Source organism: Girardinichthys multiradiatus, chromosome 2, assembly GCF_021462225.1.
Source record: "Girardinichthys multiradiatus isolate DD_20200921_A chromosome 2, DD_fGirMul_XY1, whole genome shotgun sequence".
In the NCBI taxonomy this organism is placed as follows: domain Eukaryota; kingdom Metazoa; phylum Chordata; class Actinopteri; order Cyprinodontiformes; family Goodeidae; genus Girardinichthys; species Girardinichthys multiradiatus.
The window spans coordinates 37,958,407-37,973,901 of NC_061795.1; the positions used below are offsets into that span (position 1 = coordinate 37,958,407).

Consider the following 15,495-nt stretch of genomic DNA (forward strand, 5'->3'; position numbering starts at 1 on the left):
CATTTGCTGCATGTCTTCCTCTTCTCTCTCCAACCTCTTTCCTGTCTGATTACTGTACAATAAAGGCCACCAGTGACAAAAAATCTTTAAAAATCCCCCGCAAAATTCTGTTCTTACTGATTTCCTTTTTCAACACCTGATTGGCTGTCATCTGTCAGGGCAGATCAAGCTGCAAGTCATTCAATTCTGTTCAACAGCCAATATCCTGTTGCATCTCTGCTTATAGGGAATTTTGTTATTTTACATTTGTGTGAATCTGCATGTTGCCATTTGCATTTCCCTTTGTTGCTGGTGCACCTGTGCACCAGCCCTTTTACCCACTGTGTTAAACCCCTGAGAACTGGCCCTGTTTTAAGTTGCATGATTTGTGGCTAAGAAGGATTCTGACAACGCATTTTGTCAGACGTGGTAATTGGCACCTATAGTACCTGCAACCCCAATTCACCCGCACATACACCAGGAACTTATGAACGGATGCAAAATGAAAAAAAAAAAAGTATTGTACATACAGACGAGGAGAGTCTATATTACACACAAATATTTTTGGATGTTCCTCTGGCTTTAATGCATTTGTTTTAAATACTTTTATTGGAAAAAGAAAAAACTACACACAAAAAAAGGCTCATCCTTAAAATTGGCCTGAGAATAATTTTTTTCGTTATACAAAATGTTAATGCTTACAAAAGCCGTTTTTTTTAAGAGCTGTAGCTTCTTAATTAATAAATGCTTTAGGGATGCAACTAATGATTTTTTTGCTAATTGATTAATCTGTTGACTATTTTTTTCGATTATATGATTAATGATCGGATAGCAAAAGTTGCTTAATAGGAGATTTTTTCAGAATTTGAATGAGGAGAAGCTAAAGCTATGCCACTTGAGTTCTGGATAGAGCATATTTAAAGACACAGAAGGTTTTTCCATCCTAAATGAAAAATGGATATATTTTTTGCACAAATTTGGCCTAATTACTACTCTGAGTGGGTTGCTTGTTCAGCAAATGTTTTAGAATCTCTATCCCCACTTAACGATTATTCAATTACTAAATTGGGTAACGACTATTTCAATAATCACAATTAATCAGATTAATGGTTTTGGCCCTAGTTTTGTGCTAATCTATCTGGTGAATTATTTAGAAATAAAAGTGCCCTTTAGTCTGCATTTTATTTTCAAAACCTAATTTAGGATAAACGCAACCCCCTTCAGTCATCACATTCCTTCCGATACATTCAGTACTGAGTCACTGAGAACTTCCTCTCCTCCACTTCAGAAGCTTGGGATTGACAGGATCTGCAGATAGAAACAGTCAGGCTCTGTAAGAGGCGATGTGTGTCGGAACTCTTGTGGATATCCGCTCTGTAAGTGTTTGCAGTTCTCAGCCTTGCGTCACGTGTCCGTTTGCACGTTTTGTTTTTTGTGTGTGAGAGAGAGAAGAAAGACATACCCCACATCTGTTTCCTCTCTTAGAGGAACAGTAAATCAGGAGTTTGGTCCACTCTGGTGGGTTGTAGAGGAATAGTGTACACAGAGAAAACAGCTCTCAAACCAATATTTAAGCAGGTGTGTCTGGACAGCAGCCACTGTTGCAGTAACAAATGTATTCAGTCTTCATACTTGCCATTTTTTAAGGTTTCAATCACCAACCTTTTACTTATTCATTTGTATATAATTTATTGGAGTTTTATGAAACAAATACAAAGTGGAAGGAAAATAATCGTTTTTGTTTTAAAAAAAAAAAAAAAAGAAAAGTGTGGCATGGTTCTGCATCTGTATTTAGCCAGCCTCAGTCAATACTTTTTCTGCAATTACAGATTTTCAACAGGAATTAGATCCAGACTTTGACTGGACCATTCTAACGCATGAAAATGCATTGGCCTAAATCAATCCATTGTAACTCCTGCTGTATGTTTTGGGTTATCCTGCTGGAAGGTGAACTTTCACCTCACTCTCAGGTCTTCAGCGGCCTCTAACAGGTTTTCCTTCAGGATTGCCTTGTACTCGGTTCCATTTATATTCACATCAACTCTGACCAGCTTGCTGTTACTGCTTGAAAAATATGTAGCCCCAGTTTCTGATGCCGCCACCTCTGTGTTTCACTGTAGGGATGGTGTGTTTAGAGCGATGTTCAGTGTTCGTTTTTTTCCACACATTTTGTTTTGCATTGGGGCCAAAAGGTGAAATTTGGGCCTCATTGATCACAAACTCTGTTTACTATTAGGTGACTGCTGATAGCCATTTTATTGGAGTAAGAGGGTTGAATACATATTCATGGCACAATTATTTAAAATGTTTGTCTATAAAAACGTTTTGTAAACAACGGCTTATTTTCTTTTCACTTCACATTTATGTTTTGTCGGTCCACCACATAAAATTCAACTCGAATCCATTGAATTGGCTGCAGGGTGACAAAATGTTAAAAAGGTCAAATGCGTACTCTGAAAAGTAGTCTATTAGTCTTCTAACAAGAAGCTGATATTTAGTTGTTTAAAGTATTACTCAGCATTTTTCTGCATCTCTAATGCTCGATTTATTTCTGCTTTAGCCTCTGCCTGAATGTAGGCTTGGCTAACCAGAGCGTCTCCGTCTACATCTGTATCCATCTCTGTGTTTGCATATAGCCTCATGTCTGACTGTGTTTGCGCGATAATGCTCCATCTCCTCCGACACTCCCTGATGCACTTTATTGTGTTCTCATCTCATCATTGTTCTGGTCTGGGAGTCTGCAGAAGGAGCTCACAGGAAGCGTTGTTACTTCTTGCGCTGGAAGGAAAACAAATAGAGCGATGTACAAATGGAGGAAGTGCTGCTTTCCGCATGCGGGCTTCAGCTTGGCGCCTGTCATTCTGAAGTCTAAAGGCAGCAACGTGAGCGTGTCTTTAACCGCACGTGTCCTTTTCAGTCTTGCTTAGTGAACGTCTCTCCGCTGATGTTAGTGACAATCTCTCTCTGGGCTGTGCAGCTGCACCCCTGAATGCAAACAGAAAAGATGAAGGGATTGATATTTTTGGAGAATTTCTGAAAGCTGTTAACAGAGCTATTCTATCTAAAGTTGTGCAACAGGAACTAGATGGCCCAGAAATGTCAGTGGCAGACATGAATTCTTCATTGGGCAAAGATTCAAGATTACATTCAAAATAGCACATGAGTTATCTATTCCATTTAACGTGTGCGCAGTTTTGGATCGATTTCATAAAATACCAGACATCTTTCCAGAACTCTGGATGGCACGAAGATTTAAGCTACTATAAAGTGCGGGTTGTCAATGTGACCTTCGCTGCCCGAGAGCAGCAGCTGTAGTTAGAGTTCAACCGATAGGCATTTTCTATTGCCAATACTATTTATTTATTTTATTTCTGGATGGCTGATACTGTTTATTTTATTTTGCTTAAATGGTTTAAGGTGCACCCAACTAGGCTTTTGGGTAAAAGTCTATTTTTTCACTTTTACGCAAACCCATTAAGCACGTGACCCATATATAGAGGCTACAGTCATCGAAGGCTACAGTCCCCGAAGACCTTTACCGAATGTCTTCCCCCTCTCTCTGCCCCTATTTCCTGTCTGCCTACTGTCGTAAAAAAATAAAGGGCTCTAGTGCCGCAAACAAAATACATTAAAAAAGTATATTTTTCCACTTTTAGAGAGGTTAAAGATTTGACTGCATCTAGCTTTGAAGGCCTCACATAAGTACAATTTTCAGTCTACAAAGTGTCAGTCAGCAGGCGTCTGTGCGGAAAGCCAAATCTGTATCATTCTTGAACTGCGGTCGCAGGACGCTCCTGTGTTAAAGTTCTGTTGACACGATGAACAGAATGAAATGACGAATGTGCTCTACAAAACATTACAATGCAAATTCCAATAGGACCATTTGCATGAATCGATGAGCTTTTAAAAGTTTGCAGATGATGACTACCAACAACCTACGTTTGAACAAAAGCTGCAAAATATGTTTGTTTTTTTTTTGTTTTTTTTTAGCCACCACCAACTATAATCTACACTAACAGTTGCTGGGTTTGCTCACTGTCTTGATTAAACCTGGAAAGGCCAGATGGTGGAAATTTCCATCCTCTGTCACAGGCCCTAAGTGTGAATGAATCAGGCATGCTTTGGACGTGTTTTTGCAGGCAGTAGCGAAAAAATAAAATAATTACTTCTTGTGAGAACAATTGAGTAAAACAAAAGCCAGCAGATCCTCGAAGAAAACATTTTACACAGAGATGTGCCCACCTCAAAATCCACACCTGAATACTGATAGATTTCACTTAAGCGTTGCAGTCTGATGAAATATCATCATTAAATAGTGGAAAAACACACATTTAGACATGTATGATTGAGGATTGTGGTATAAATAATCACCAGAAACTGAATGTTTTACATTGTAGCAGTTGTTAAGATTTATGTGCATTTGGATGGCAGCAAGGAGTTATGGGTCATCACCCAGGATGTAATTATTTACTGCCTGTAGTTCAAAGCAACTGAAGAGGAAATACTAGAAATCTCAATTTTTTTTCCAAATTCATTTTTTTTTTCACCTTTTTAGATTTGTGTGATTTAAAACTTGCCAGTTTAGTCTAGTTTAAAGTAAGGAAAATCCTGAAACGTGGGAAACAGTGTTTGATTACTCGACTCGTGTAGAAACATGCAAAGCAAATCTAGATCCTCATAGAAAGGTCAGGTTCAACCAGCCTACCAGACTTCATTTTTTAAGCATTCCTACACTCCTACATAACAAGTAGCCACAGCTCATATCTCTTAAAGAATTATGCAGAAATGGTATTAACGTGTCTTTACACCACAAGAGGGCAGCACATCTCCAGACTGCACATCTCAATGAATATGTAAGAATGCTTGGAAAAAACTGATCAACTCTCAATAGAGAGTCAACTCCACTGTTTTTTAATGGTGCTCGTGCTGCGCTTTATGTTTAGGAGAGTGCTGAGACAGAGGAAGCAACGGTTAGGTCATGATGGCAGGAGAAAAGTAGATATGGAAAGATCAAGATACGGGACCAACGGAAGGGAAAAAACCACTGGGCATGAAATCAGATCTGGCTGTTGCATAATCATGGCTCGCAGGCCTTCCCAGCATTCACTGGGCTCAGTCGGCTCTTGTATCACATGACCGAACCTAGCTGCGGCAGTATTAAATCAGCAATACCAGTCTACCACCAGCCTGAGGCAGATCGATCAATGGTTCTGTTCTTCTTTGACGGAACATGTTCTGATTCTTTTAGACTTAATGAAATGAGTCTTCATCCCATCATCATCTTTGGGAATTTCCTCAAACTTTCACCACAAGGGATAAAGTGGACTTTAAATCCATTGTAATGTGTAAACAGTGGAAGCCTTTTTTCTTTTTGCTCACCTTTATTCATGTTCAGTGTCTTTTACATACCAGAAACACCACATGTCAGAGAGGGTTTATAATTCTGCCCCATCTCCTTCATCCTCTCTTGTGCGATTATCTGTCCTCACCCTATAATTTCAGATTTAATTACCTGCGTAAAGACTTTGTTTACCTGCCAGCAGTCGCACCCTGCGTGCCAGTGAACAAGATGTCGGCGACAGCCAACATGTCTGCCTTTGGTCTCATTTTGAAAATCAGATTAAACAAAATATTTTGTTCATAAAGAATAAATGTGTTTTGCATCACTTTCTGCCCTCTAACCACAGCAGAGACGGTGGGACAGTGTAATTAGACGCTTATTTTTTCCCTTCTTCACAAATGCACTTTTCCTAAACAACAGTAGGTGGCGTCATAGTCTCATCATCCTCAGCTGAAGCACCTCAAGTTGCAGCATCTGGGTTGTAAAACTGCAGTCAGGATTACACTGCACTGTCACATCATTAATATTTCAACTGCTTTTAAATAGTTAAATTAGCCAGTAAACATTGTATTGGGCTGCAAACATATAATACAAACTCCCTCCAGGATCCTTACATGCAACTACTTTATTTGGATGTAATTAACTGTTTAGAAAATGGGTTAACTACCTCCAGTTCTGAAGATTTTTTATTTGTTCGAATTGTTTTGTATTAATAGGGACAGTGCTTGAGTCAGTACAGTTCAAAAACATTTAATGTCATTGAAAGGTTAACTTTTTTTCCAGTGTTTAATTAAAAAAGGTAAGTTCCTATAGATTCATTACACAGTGATATATTTAAAGCTCTTCTTTCAGCAGAGTTTAGTTGCATGTAGCTCACAGCTAATGAAAGCTCAAGTAAATGAAAGTATATAAGATCAATGCAAATATTTTTTCTATTACAGAAATGTTGGCTTGCTGTCTATGTACTGCACATTATATGCAGTCAGTACTTGGTCAGGGCTCCTTTTGCATTTTATTGCTTAATTAAATGGATAAACCTTTCGAAAATCTTTCAAATTCTTTTGGCTGCATCTGTGTTGAACATCAAGGTCAATGACTATATTGTGATTGCAGCATAGAACTGACACCAGCTTATTTTTCCTGGTTGGGACATTAATATCTGTGATGATGGCTGCCAGGTCTGTGTGGATAACATTCCAGCTGGATTGCGCTTCACGTCCTCAGGTTGCCTATGAAGTGATAAATTCATGGTTTGGGTTACATTTCATTTCCCCTGTCAGGTGGAATTTAAATGAAAACCAAACATTTTTGGATGTTTAAAGACAATACTTGATGAGTGCAGATCCCTGGCATTCTTTAGGCCTGGATTTTTACCTCATTTTGTCCTTGTTGCTTCAGAGATCATTTGAATATGTGTCAACATTGCTGTCATTTCTGCTAATTACTTTCCTCTGATCCTTCATGTAGCTCTTAGGTACTTTACAGTCCCGTTCCAGGCCAGTTTTTTGAATCACCTTCAGCTCTGTGGTGCAGTGAAGACTGGACACACTGTTTGAACTGCATTACTGTGGTGTCCTCTGTTTACTGTATATGTTGTGCTTTATGTAACAGACTGGCGCAGACAGACTGCCTGTCTCCTGGCGTCTCAGCCTGGTCGTGAATAAATATATATATGGGTCTTTTTATACTCCACCTCTTAGGTGTACTGTATGCATTTGCTTGTTTTTGTGAGCTTGTTAGGAGTGTACCCAGTTCTTGGCAGTAAAAGGTTAATATACATAGAACTGCAGAATCTACACATGTTGTTGGTTTCGTAAGATTGATCTTTCTTTGGCATTTACAGCAGGGAGTGTTATACTTCCTGTCAAAATCGACTCTGTTTTACGCAGTGGAACTTGGCACTTGCTGTGGTTTGAGCGCTCCAAAGCTGGCCTCTCATCTTGTATGCACTCTAGTTGCTGGAGCCTCAGTATAGGCTGCGTTTGTGCACTGCGGTCCAGCTTGTAACTCTCAATGTATTCCTGGAAAGCCTGAGCTGGAGCAGAGGGAGCAGGGCTGTTTCTCAGCCACAATGCAACAAAAGATGACTGCATTCTGAAAGCTTCGCTGCTTTTAAAGTACAGGTCCTTCTCAAACAATTAGCATAGCATATTGTGATAAAGTTCATTATTTTCTATAATGTCATGATGAAAATTTAACATTCATATATTTTAGATTCATTGCACACTACCTGAAATATTTCAGGTCTTTTATTGTCTTAATACGGATGATTTTGGCATACAGCTCATGAAAACCCAAAATTCCTATCTCACAAAATTAGCATATCATTAAAAGGGTCTCTAAACGAACTATGAACCTAATCATCTGAATCAACGAGTTAACTCTAAACACCTGCAAAAGATTCCTGAGGCCTTTAAAACTCCCAGCCTGGTTCATCACTCAAAACCCCAATCATGGGTAAGACTGCCGACCTGACTGCTGTTCAGAAGGCCACTATTGACACCCTCAAGCAAGAGGGTAAGACACCGAAAGAAATTTCTGAACGAATAGGCTGTTCCCAGAGTGCTGTATCAAGGCACCTCAGTGGGAAGTCTGTGGGAAGGAAAAAGTGTGGCAGAAAACGCTGCACAACGAGAAGAGGTGACCGGACCCTGAGGAAGATTGTGGAGAAGGGCCGATTCCAGACCTTGGGGGACCTGCGGAAGCAGTGGACTGAGTCTGGAGTAGAAACATCCAGAGCCACCGTGCACAGGCGTGTGCAGGAAATGGGCTACAGGTGCCACATTCCCCAGGTCAAGCCACTTTTGAACCAGAAACAGCGGCAGAAGCGCCTGACCTGGGCTACAGAGAAGCAGCACTGGACTGTTGCTCAGTGGTCCAAAGTACTTTTTTCGGATGAAAGCAAACTCTGCATGTCATTCGGAAATCAATGTGCCAGAGTCTGGAGGAAGACTGGGGAGAAGGAAATGCCAAAATGCCAGAAGTCCAGTGTCAAGTACCCACAGTCAGTGATGGTCTGGGGTGCCGTGTCAGCTGCTGGTGTTGGTCCACTGTGTTTTATCAAGGGCAGGGTCAATGCAGCTAGCTATCAGGAGATTTTGGAGCACTTCATGCTTCCATCTGCTGAAAAGCTTTATGGAGATGAAGATTTCATTTTTCAGCACGACCTGGCACCTGCTCACAGTGCCAAAACCACTGGTAAATGGTTTACTGACCATGGTATCACTGTGCTCAATTGGCCTGCCAACTCTCCTGACCTGAACCCCATAGAGAATCTGTGGGATATTGTGAAGAGAACGTTGAGAGACTCAAGACCCAACAATCTGGATGAGCTAAAGGCTGCTATCGAAGCATCCTGGGCCTCCATAAGACCTCAGCAGTGCCACAGGCTGATTGCCTCCATGCCACGCCGCATTGAAGCAGTCATTTCTGCCAAAGGATTCCCGACCAAGTATTGAGAGCATAACTGTACATGATTATTTGAAGGTTGACGTTTTTTGTATTAAAAACACTTTTCTTTTATTGGTCGGATGAAATATCCTAATTTTGTGAGATAGGAATTTTGGGTTTTCATGAGCTGTATGCCAAAATCATCCATATTAAGACAATAAAAGACCTGAAATATTTCAGTTAGTGTGCAATGAATCTAAAATATATGAATGTTAAATTTTCATCATTACATTATAGAAAATAATGAACTTTATTACAATATGCAAATTGTTTGAGAAGGACCTGTACATGTCGACCATGGACTTGAAACAATTGTTTTCTCTACATGAAAACATCTCGTTTTTCCAGTCTGGACAAACTTCTCAGTCTGATTGGACGGAGAACATCTTCATCAGTCTTCAAATCTTGCGACAGATTTTCAGTTATATGAGGTCTAGGCTCTATGCTTTAAGGTGACCTTCTTTTTTTGCAGCCTATAACAGGTTTTCTTCCTGTATTTAGCCCCATCAATCCTCCTATAAACTTTAACCACTTCTCCTCTCCCTGCTGAAGAAAAGCATCCCCTCAGCATGATGGTGCCATCACCATGTTTTAACAGTGGGTATGGTGAGTTTTGGTTTATGTGCAGTTATTTTTAACCACACATAGTCAATTACAGGTAGACCACAAGTTAAAAAATTAGGGTCTCCTGATCAGAAAACCTTGTCTTACATATTGGTTGTGCTTCTTACGTTGCTTGTGGCAAACAAAAAATGTATGACTTTGTTCCAGCAATTACTTTCTTGTTACTCCTCCATAAAGGCAAGATTTCTGAAGTGCACAACTAATAGTTATCTTGTCAATGGATTATTCCATTAGATTATTCCATTAGAAATTAGATAAAAATAATTTATTCTCATTGTATTCTACTAAACCTGAGCAGTGCGTAATGTTTTGTGAGCAGCACCATTATTTTCTATAAAGCCTGTTTAGATTCATTTTGAATGTCTGTAAAAGCTTAAAAAAAAAGACATTTGTGTATTATTTTCCTCCCATTTTACAATTATGCACTGCCTTGCATCAGTCTATGCCATAAAATCTAAATGAATTGCATTGAGGTTTTTGGTTGTAACAACAAAATGTGATGAAAGCTGAAGAGCTATGAATACTTCATTCTCTGTGCGTAAAGCTCAAATTACTGTTAAACCGAATGCAAGAAATATGGACATTGGATAAAAGGGGTGTCAGGTGGTGTTTGTTGGGAGAAAAAAATCACCTAATTAAATCATCAGCAATTAAGGTGGAGATGATAAAAATGGGCAGGAAGAAGCAAATGGAGGGAATTTGAACTGTAGTAATAAGCATAATTGTACTAATTGAATCTCCTGTTGTTTTCGGTTTTTACGTCTCCCACTTACAGCTGTGGCTCTGGAATAAAAGCAGCCATTCTTTGATTAGGAAGTTCAAAGTTCAGACTTTGTCTTTGTAGATCTATGATGTCCATAAGCAAAAACACTGTTACATATGTATAAATGCTTAGTTTATTAATGTAAGAAATAGCCTTGTTGGTTCAGTTTATTTCTGACTTCAATTCAATTTAAAGATACTTTATTGATCCCCGAAGGGGAATTAGGAAAGGCGGTGTGTGTGTGTGTGTGTGTGTGTGTGTGTGTGTGTGTGTGTGTGTGTGTGTGTGTATATTAGGGCTGGGCAATATGGACCAGACATAATACCTCGATATTTTTAAGCTGAATGGTGAAATATGATGTATATCTTAAAATATTTGTTTTTTTAATATATTTTAGTATACTTCTGAGTCAAAGCTTTGTCCCAGATGGAGGGAGACACATTTATTAAACATATATATATATATATATATATATATATATATATATAGATATATATATATATATAGATATATAGATATATATAGATATATAGATATATATATAGATATATAGATATATAGATATATATAGATATATATAGATCTATAGATATATAGATATATATAGATCTATAGATATATATAGATCTATAGATATATATAGATATATATATATAGATCTATAGATATATATATATATCTATAGATCTATAGATATATATATATATATAGATCTATAGATATATAGATATATATATATATATTATGTATAGATATATATCTATATATCTATAGATATATAGATATATATCTATATATCTATAGATATATATCCCACACCTGTCATTTTAGTGTGGGAGGTTTCATGGCTAAATTGGACCAGTCTGGTAGCCAGTCTTCATTGATTGCACATTGCACCAGTAAGAGCAGAGTGTGAAGGTTCAATTAGCAGGGTAAGAGCACAGTTTTACTCAAAATATTGAAATGCACACAACATTATGGGTGACATACCAGAGTTCAAAAGAGGACAAATTGTTGGTGCACGTCTTGCTGGCGCATCTGTGACCAAGACAGCAAGTCTTTGTGATGTATCAAGAGCCACGGTATCCAGGGTAATGTCAGCATATCACCAAGAAGGACGAACCACATCCAACAGGATTAACTGTGGACGCAAGAGGAAGCTGTCTGAAAGGGATGTTCGGGTGCTAACCCGGATTGTATCCAAAAAACATAAAACCACGGCTGCCCAAATCACGACAGAATTAAATGTGCACCTCAACTCTCTTGTTACCACCAGAACTGTCCGTCAGGAGCTCCACAGGGTCAATATACATGGCCGGGCTGCTATAGCCAAATATTTGGTCACTCATGCCAATGCCAAACGTCGGTTTCAATAGTGCAAGGAGTGCAAATCTTGGGCTGTGGACAATGTGAAACATGTATTGTTCTCTGATGAGTCCACCTTTACTGTTTTCCCCACATCCAAGAGAGTTACGGTGTGGAGAAGCCCCAAAGAAGCGTACCACCCAGACTGTTGCATGCCCAGAGTGAAGCATGGGGGTGGATCAGTGATGGTTTGGGCTGCCATATCATGGCATTCCCTTGGCCCAATACTTGTGCTAGATGGGCGCGTCACTGCCAAGGACTACCGAACCATTGTTGAGGACCATGTGCATCCAATGGTTCAAACATTGTATCCTGAAGGCGGTGCCGTGTATCAGGATGACAATGCACCAATACACACAGCAAGACTGGTGAAAGATTGGTTTGATGAACATGAAAGTGAAGTTGAACATCTCTCATGGCCTGCACAGTCACCAGATCTAAATATTATTGAGCCACTTTGGGGTGTTTTGGAGGAACGAGTCAGGAAACGTTTTCCTCCACCAGTATCACGTAGTGACCTGGCCACTATCCTGCAAGAAGAATGGCTTAAAATCCCTCTGACCACTGTGCAGGACTTGTATATGTCATTCCCAAGACGAATTGACGCTGTATTGGCCGCAAAAGGAGGCCCTACACCATACTAATAAATTATTGTGTTCTAAAACCAGGTGTTTCAGTTTCATTGTCCAACCCCTGTATGTATATATATATATCATATATATGTATTGCTTGCATCAAAGAGTAGCTTTAACCCTCAGTGGCTGTTGTGTAATTCTGCAGTTGCTGACCAGCAGCGGCAGCAGCGTGACTGATCAGCACTTTTGGTGCCAGCTTGCTCTTACTGTAATGCACAAACTTAAAACTCCCAAAACACCCCTGAGTATTTTTTGGTTCTTTACAAGAGAAATGCAAAAATAGCTCTCATTTAGATGTTAACAGAGACTAGATAAAGTCTGTGATAAAAGTTTACATAAAATCTAGATAAAATGAAAAATCTAAAAACCTAGTTTATTACCCTGGAGATGAATACAGCCTCCAACCCTTTGCACAGATTTTCTCTCTCTTCCTAAATCTTCCTCAGCTTGCTGCATAATAAAAACACATGCAAGCTCTCCATGACTCAGCCTTTGTGGTCTGGCTCTCTGCTAAGCATACTCACAACCCCCTTTTTTCTCATGCTCTCAGATTCTTTTAACTCATTGCAATACAAATCCAAACATTAGCTGCACCAACTGGTTTTACTGATAGATTAGATGTGGTTGGTGTACACGCATCGGATCCTGTAAATCCTATGCAGCAGGAGCAACAACCTTTCTTTTAACAGACCTTGCATAAACACCTAAAGGCATCGTTTTGAGTTTTTTTTTTTTATAGAGCAAATGCGCCGTACAGCAATTATTCAAACTGATCAAAATCAGCCATTTTTCCTCTTGATCAGCCCTGACTGGTAATCGGCAGATCGATTACTGAAAAATCCTTTCATTAAATCAAAACAGCAAAATCCCATCATTTAAACTCAATAAAAGTATCAACCGACAGAATTTACTTTAATGCAATTTTTGAGTTGAATAAAAATCAGGTAAAGGTTAGGAACAGATGTTTCAATCCATAATTGGGGAACACCCTGGAATCCATTGAATCATTTTCTGTTTTAAATCTAAGAACTGCAGCACATTTTTCAAATGTATGCGATAGCCCTTTAAGTAAGAATAAACTAAATGGAATTGGCAGGTCAAACCTAAATAAACAATAATCTGCATTGGTGTGGAAAAGTCTGATCGGTGCAACATTTCATTTTTGTCTATTAAATCATCTTTATCTAAGAGCTTGCAGCACATTTGTACAATTTTATGTTTTAGTCCTTCGGAGGAAATAAAGGAGTCTGTCGGAATCGGCATGGAAAAGCCTGATCGGTGCAAATCTATCCATAATGGGAATGTAATTTGCACCTTAGTGATTAGTCTGATATTCTGAGTGGTTTAGCTGATTAAAAACAAAAACAAAAAGTTTTTCTAATACATTAACACCTACTAATTATCCAGAAAGCATTTGTCCCATTATTGTATGATGCATATAATTCATTCAGTATACCTGCAGTTTGATTATCATCACATTTAGTCACATTTCTAATCATATCTTCACCTGTAAAGTATGTATGTTTGCAGTACAAAGAGACACGTAGTCCTGGATAAGATTTAAGTGGCATTAATGTATCCCTCAGTCCTATTCTTGGCCTCGGATCTGTCTCACCTTACAGGCTTTGATAAGAAGCGTGTCGGGCCGGTTGCGTCTGCTTTGTATTCAGCCTGCGGAGGGATCCAAACGCGTATAAATAGCTCCTCAGATAGGAAACATGAGATTTCCAACGGGACCTTGAATGGAGCAGAGACAGCGGACTCGCATCGATGATGATGATGATGATGCTCCCGGTTTAAAACCGGAGGAGGGGCTGGAGTTCAAGTTTTTGTTTGGATGTTATTTGGGGGGGGGGGGGGGTAAAAAACAAAACAAAAAACAAAAACAAAAAAGCGTCCTGGGAGTTTTACGTGCAACAATGCAACACGCACAGCCAATAACCCAGCCCCGTGGAAACTGAACTGAGGGGGGAACCAAAGGAAACAGGAGAGCGTGGAGGGCAGGTCTGCTTAGAGCCGGTGCGAGGATTGTTCCGCGTCCGTCCACGGAGGGTTTACGGCGTGCGTGGGTTCGTTTCTTTCCGAGCTGAGAGCAACAACAGCCCGACACGCCGTCAACTCTGGATTTCTTTATCCGCTTCCTGTCGTCCAGGATGAGGTTTAAGAGGAACGGCTCGTACACGTTAAATAGGTAAGTGTGATGTAATGTAAAGTGGAGCAGCGGGAACTCGTTAACGTGGATTTGCGTGGGGTGGGGAGGCGGCTGCGTTTTGTCATGTCCGAGGCTCATAAATGCGCGTTTTTTTTTTCCACGGGGGGATGTCTAATAAAAGGGAAATTGTTACTTTTTTTATAGTGTAGCTCTTTGAAGTGGATACTTTTGTTTATGATAATACCTCTGGTTTCGATAGGTTCCAATACTGTCTGAGAACTTTATGATAAATTCATCTAAAATCTCATGATCGTCTTCTACCTTGTTGTAAATCAAGCCACAGGCTGGATCGGGAGAAACCCGTCTGTCTCGCTTTAAACTCTTTTGTTTCCCCTCTTCCATTAAGGAAAAGGAGCCCAACGTCTTCTTCTTCGTCTTCTTCTTCTTGCTTTTCACTTCCATTTTTCTGTTCGTGGTCAAAAGTTTAAACACAGCTTCCTAGCAGCATGGATGTTTGTTGAAAGCTTTTAGAGCAATTATTTCTTTTGGTGACTTATTTCCATTCATTATTTATGAATGATCACAGTTATCCCTTTGACTGTACTCATATTTTGTGGATGTTCTTTATTAGTGGTGCACCGATCAGTGTGGCAGAAATCAGCCATTTTTTCCTTTATTGACTTGGACTGATTATCAGCAGATCAAATGTTGACAAATGCAACAATAATTCCCTTATTCCTTTTCATCAGAAGCACAGAAACTCAGCTTTTTTCTGTCCTGGAAACACGTTACAAAACATGTTAAACATGATGCACTTTGTTTTCAGTTTGTCATATGAATTCCAGGAATTTATCTTTAAATGGAAAATTGGAATAATTTGGGACTGGTTTCACAACTACTGCCTCTATCAAGGAGCCTGCAGGATTTTTGTAATTTTTGCTTTTGAATGCAATGTTTTTAGGGCTGCAACTAACGTTTATTTTTATAATCGACTTAATATGTCTTTTTTTCCCCTCTGTTAATTAATTGATTATTGATTGGATAGCAAAAGGTGCTTAACGAGATTTTTTACAGAATTTAAACCAGGTGAAGCTAAGGGTATGCCTCTTGATGAGTTTTGGATAGAACATATTTATCGACAAAAAGTTTTTTAGGTTTTTAAAATGTATTTGTTTTTGTACAATTT

General features: G+C 39.2%; 1 protein-coding gene across 2 annotated transcripts in view; it reads left to right on the plus strand.

Moving 5' to 3' along the window:
* mob2a (MOB kinase activator 2a) overlaps window positions 1-15,495 on the plus strand; it is an 86,485-nt gene that overhangs the window by 25,432 nt on the left and 45,558 nt on the right. The window contains exon 1 of one of the 2 annotated variants that reach the window (XM_047392034.1): window positions 14,021-14,348. The exons of the other annotated variant lie outside the window; for it this stretch is intronic. Coding sequence (XP_047247990.1) covers window positions 14,311-14,348 — 38 coding nt within the window. The 5' untranslated portion in view covers window positions 14,021-14,310. Of the gene's footprint in view, window positions 1-14,020; window positions 14,349-15,495 lie in introns of those variants that run through there. 2 annotated transcript variants of the gene reach the window in all.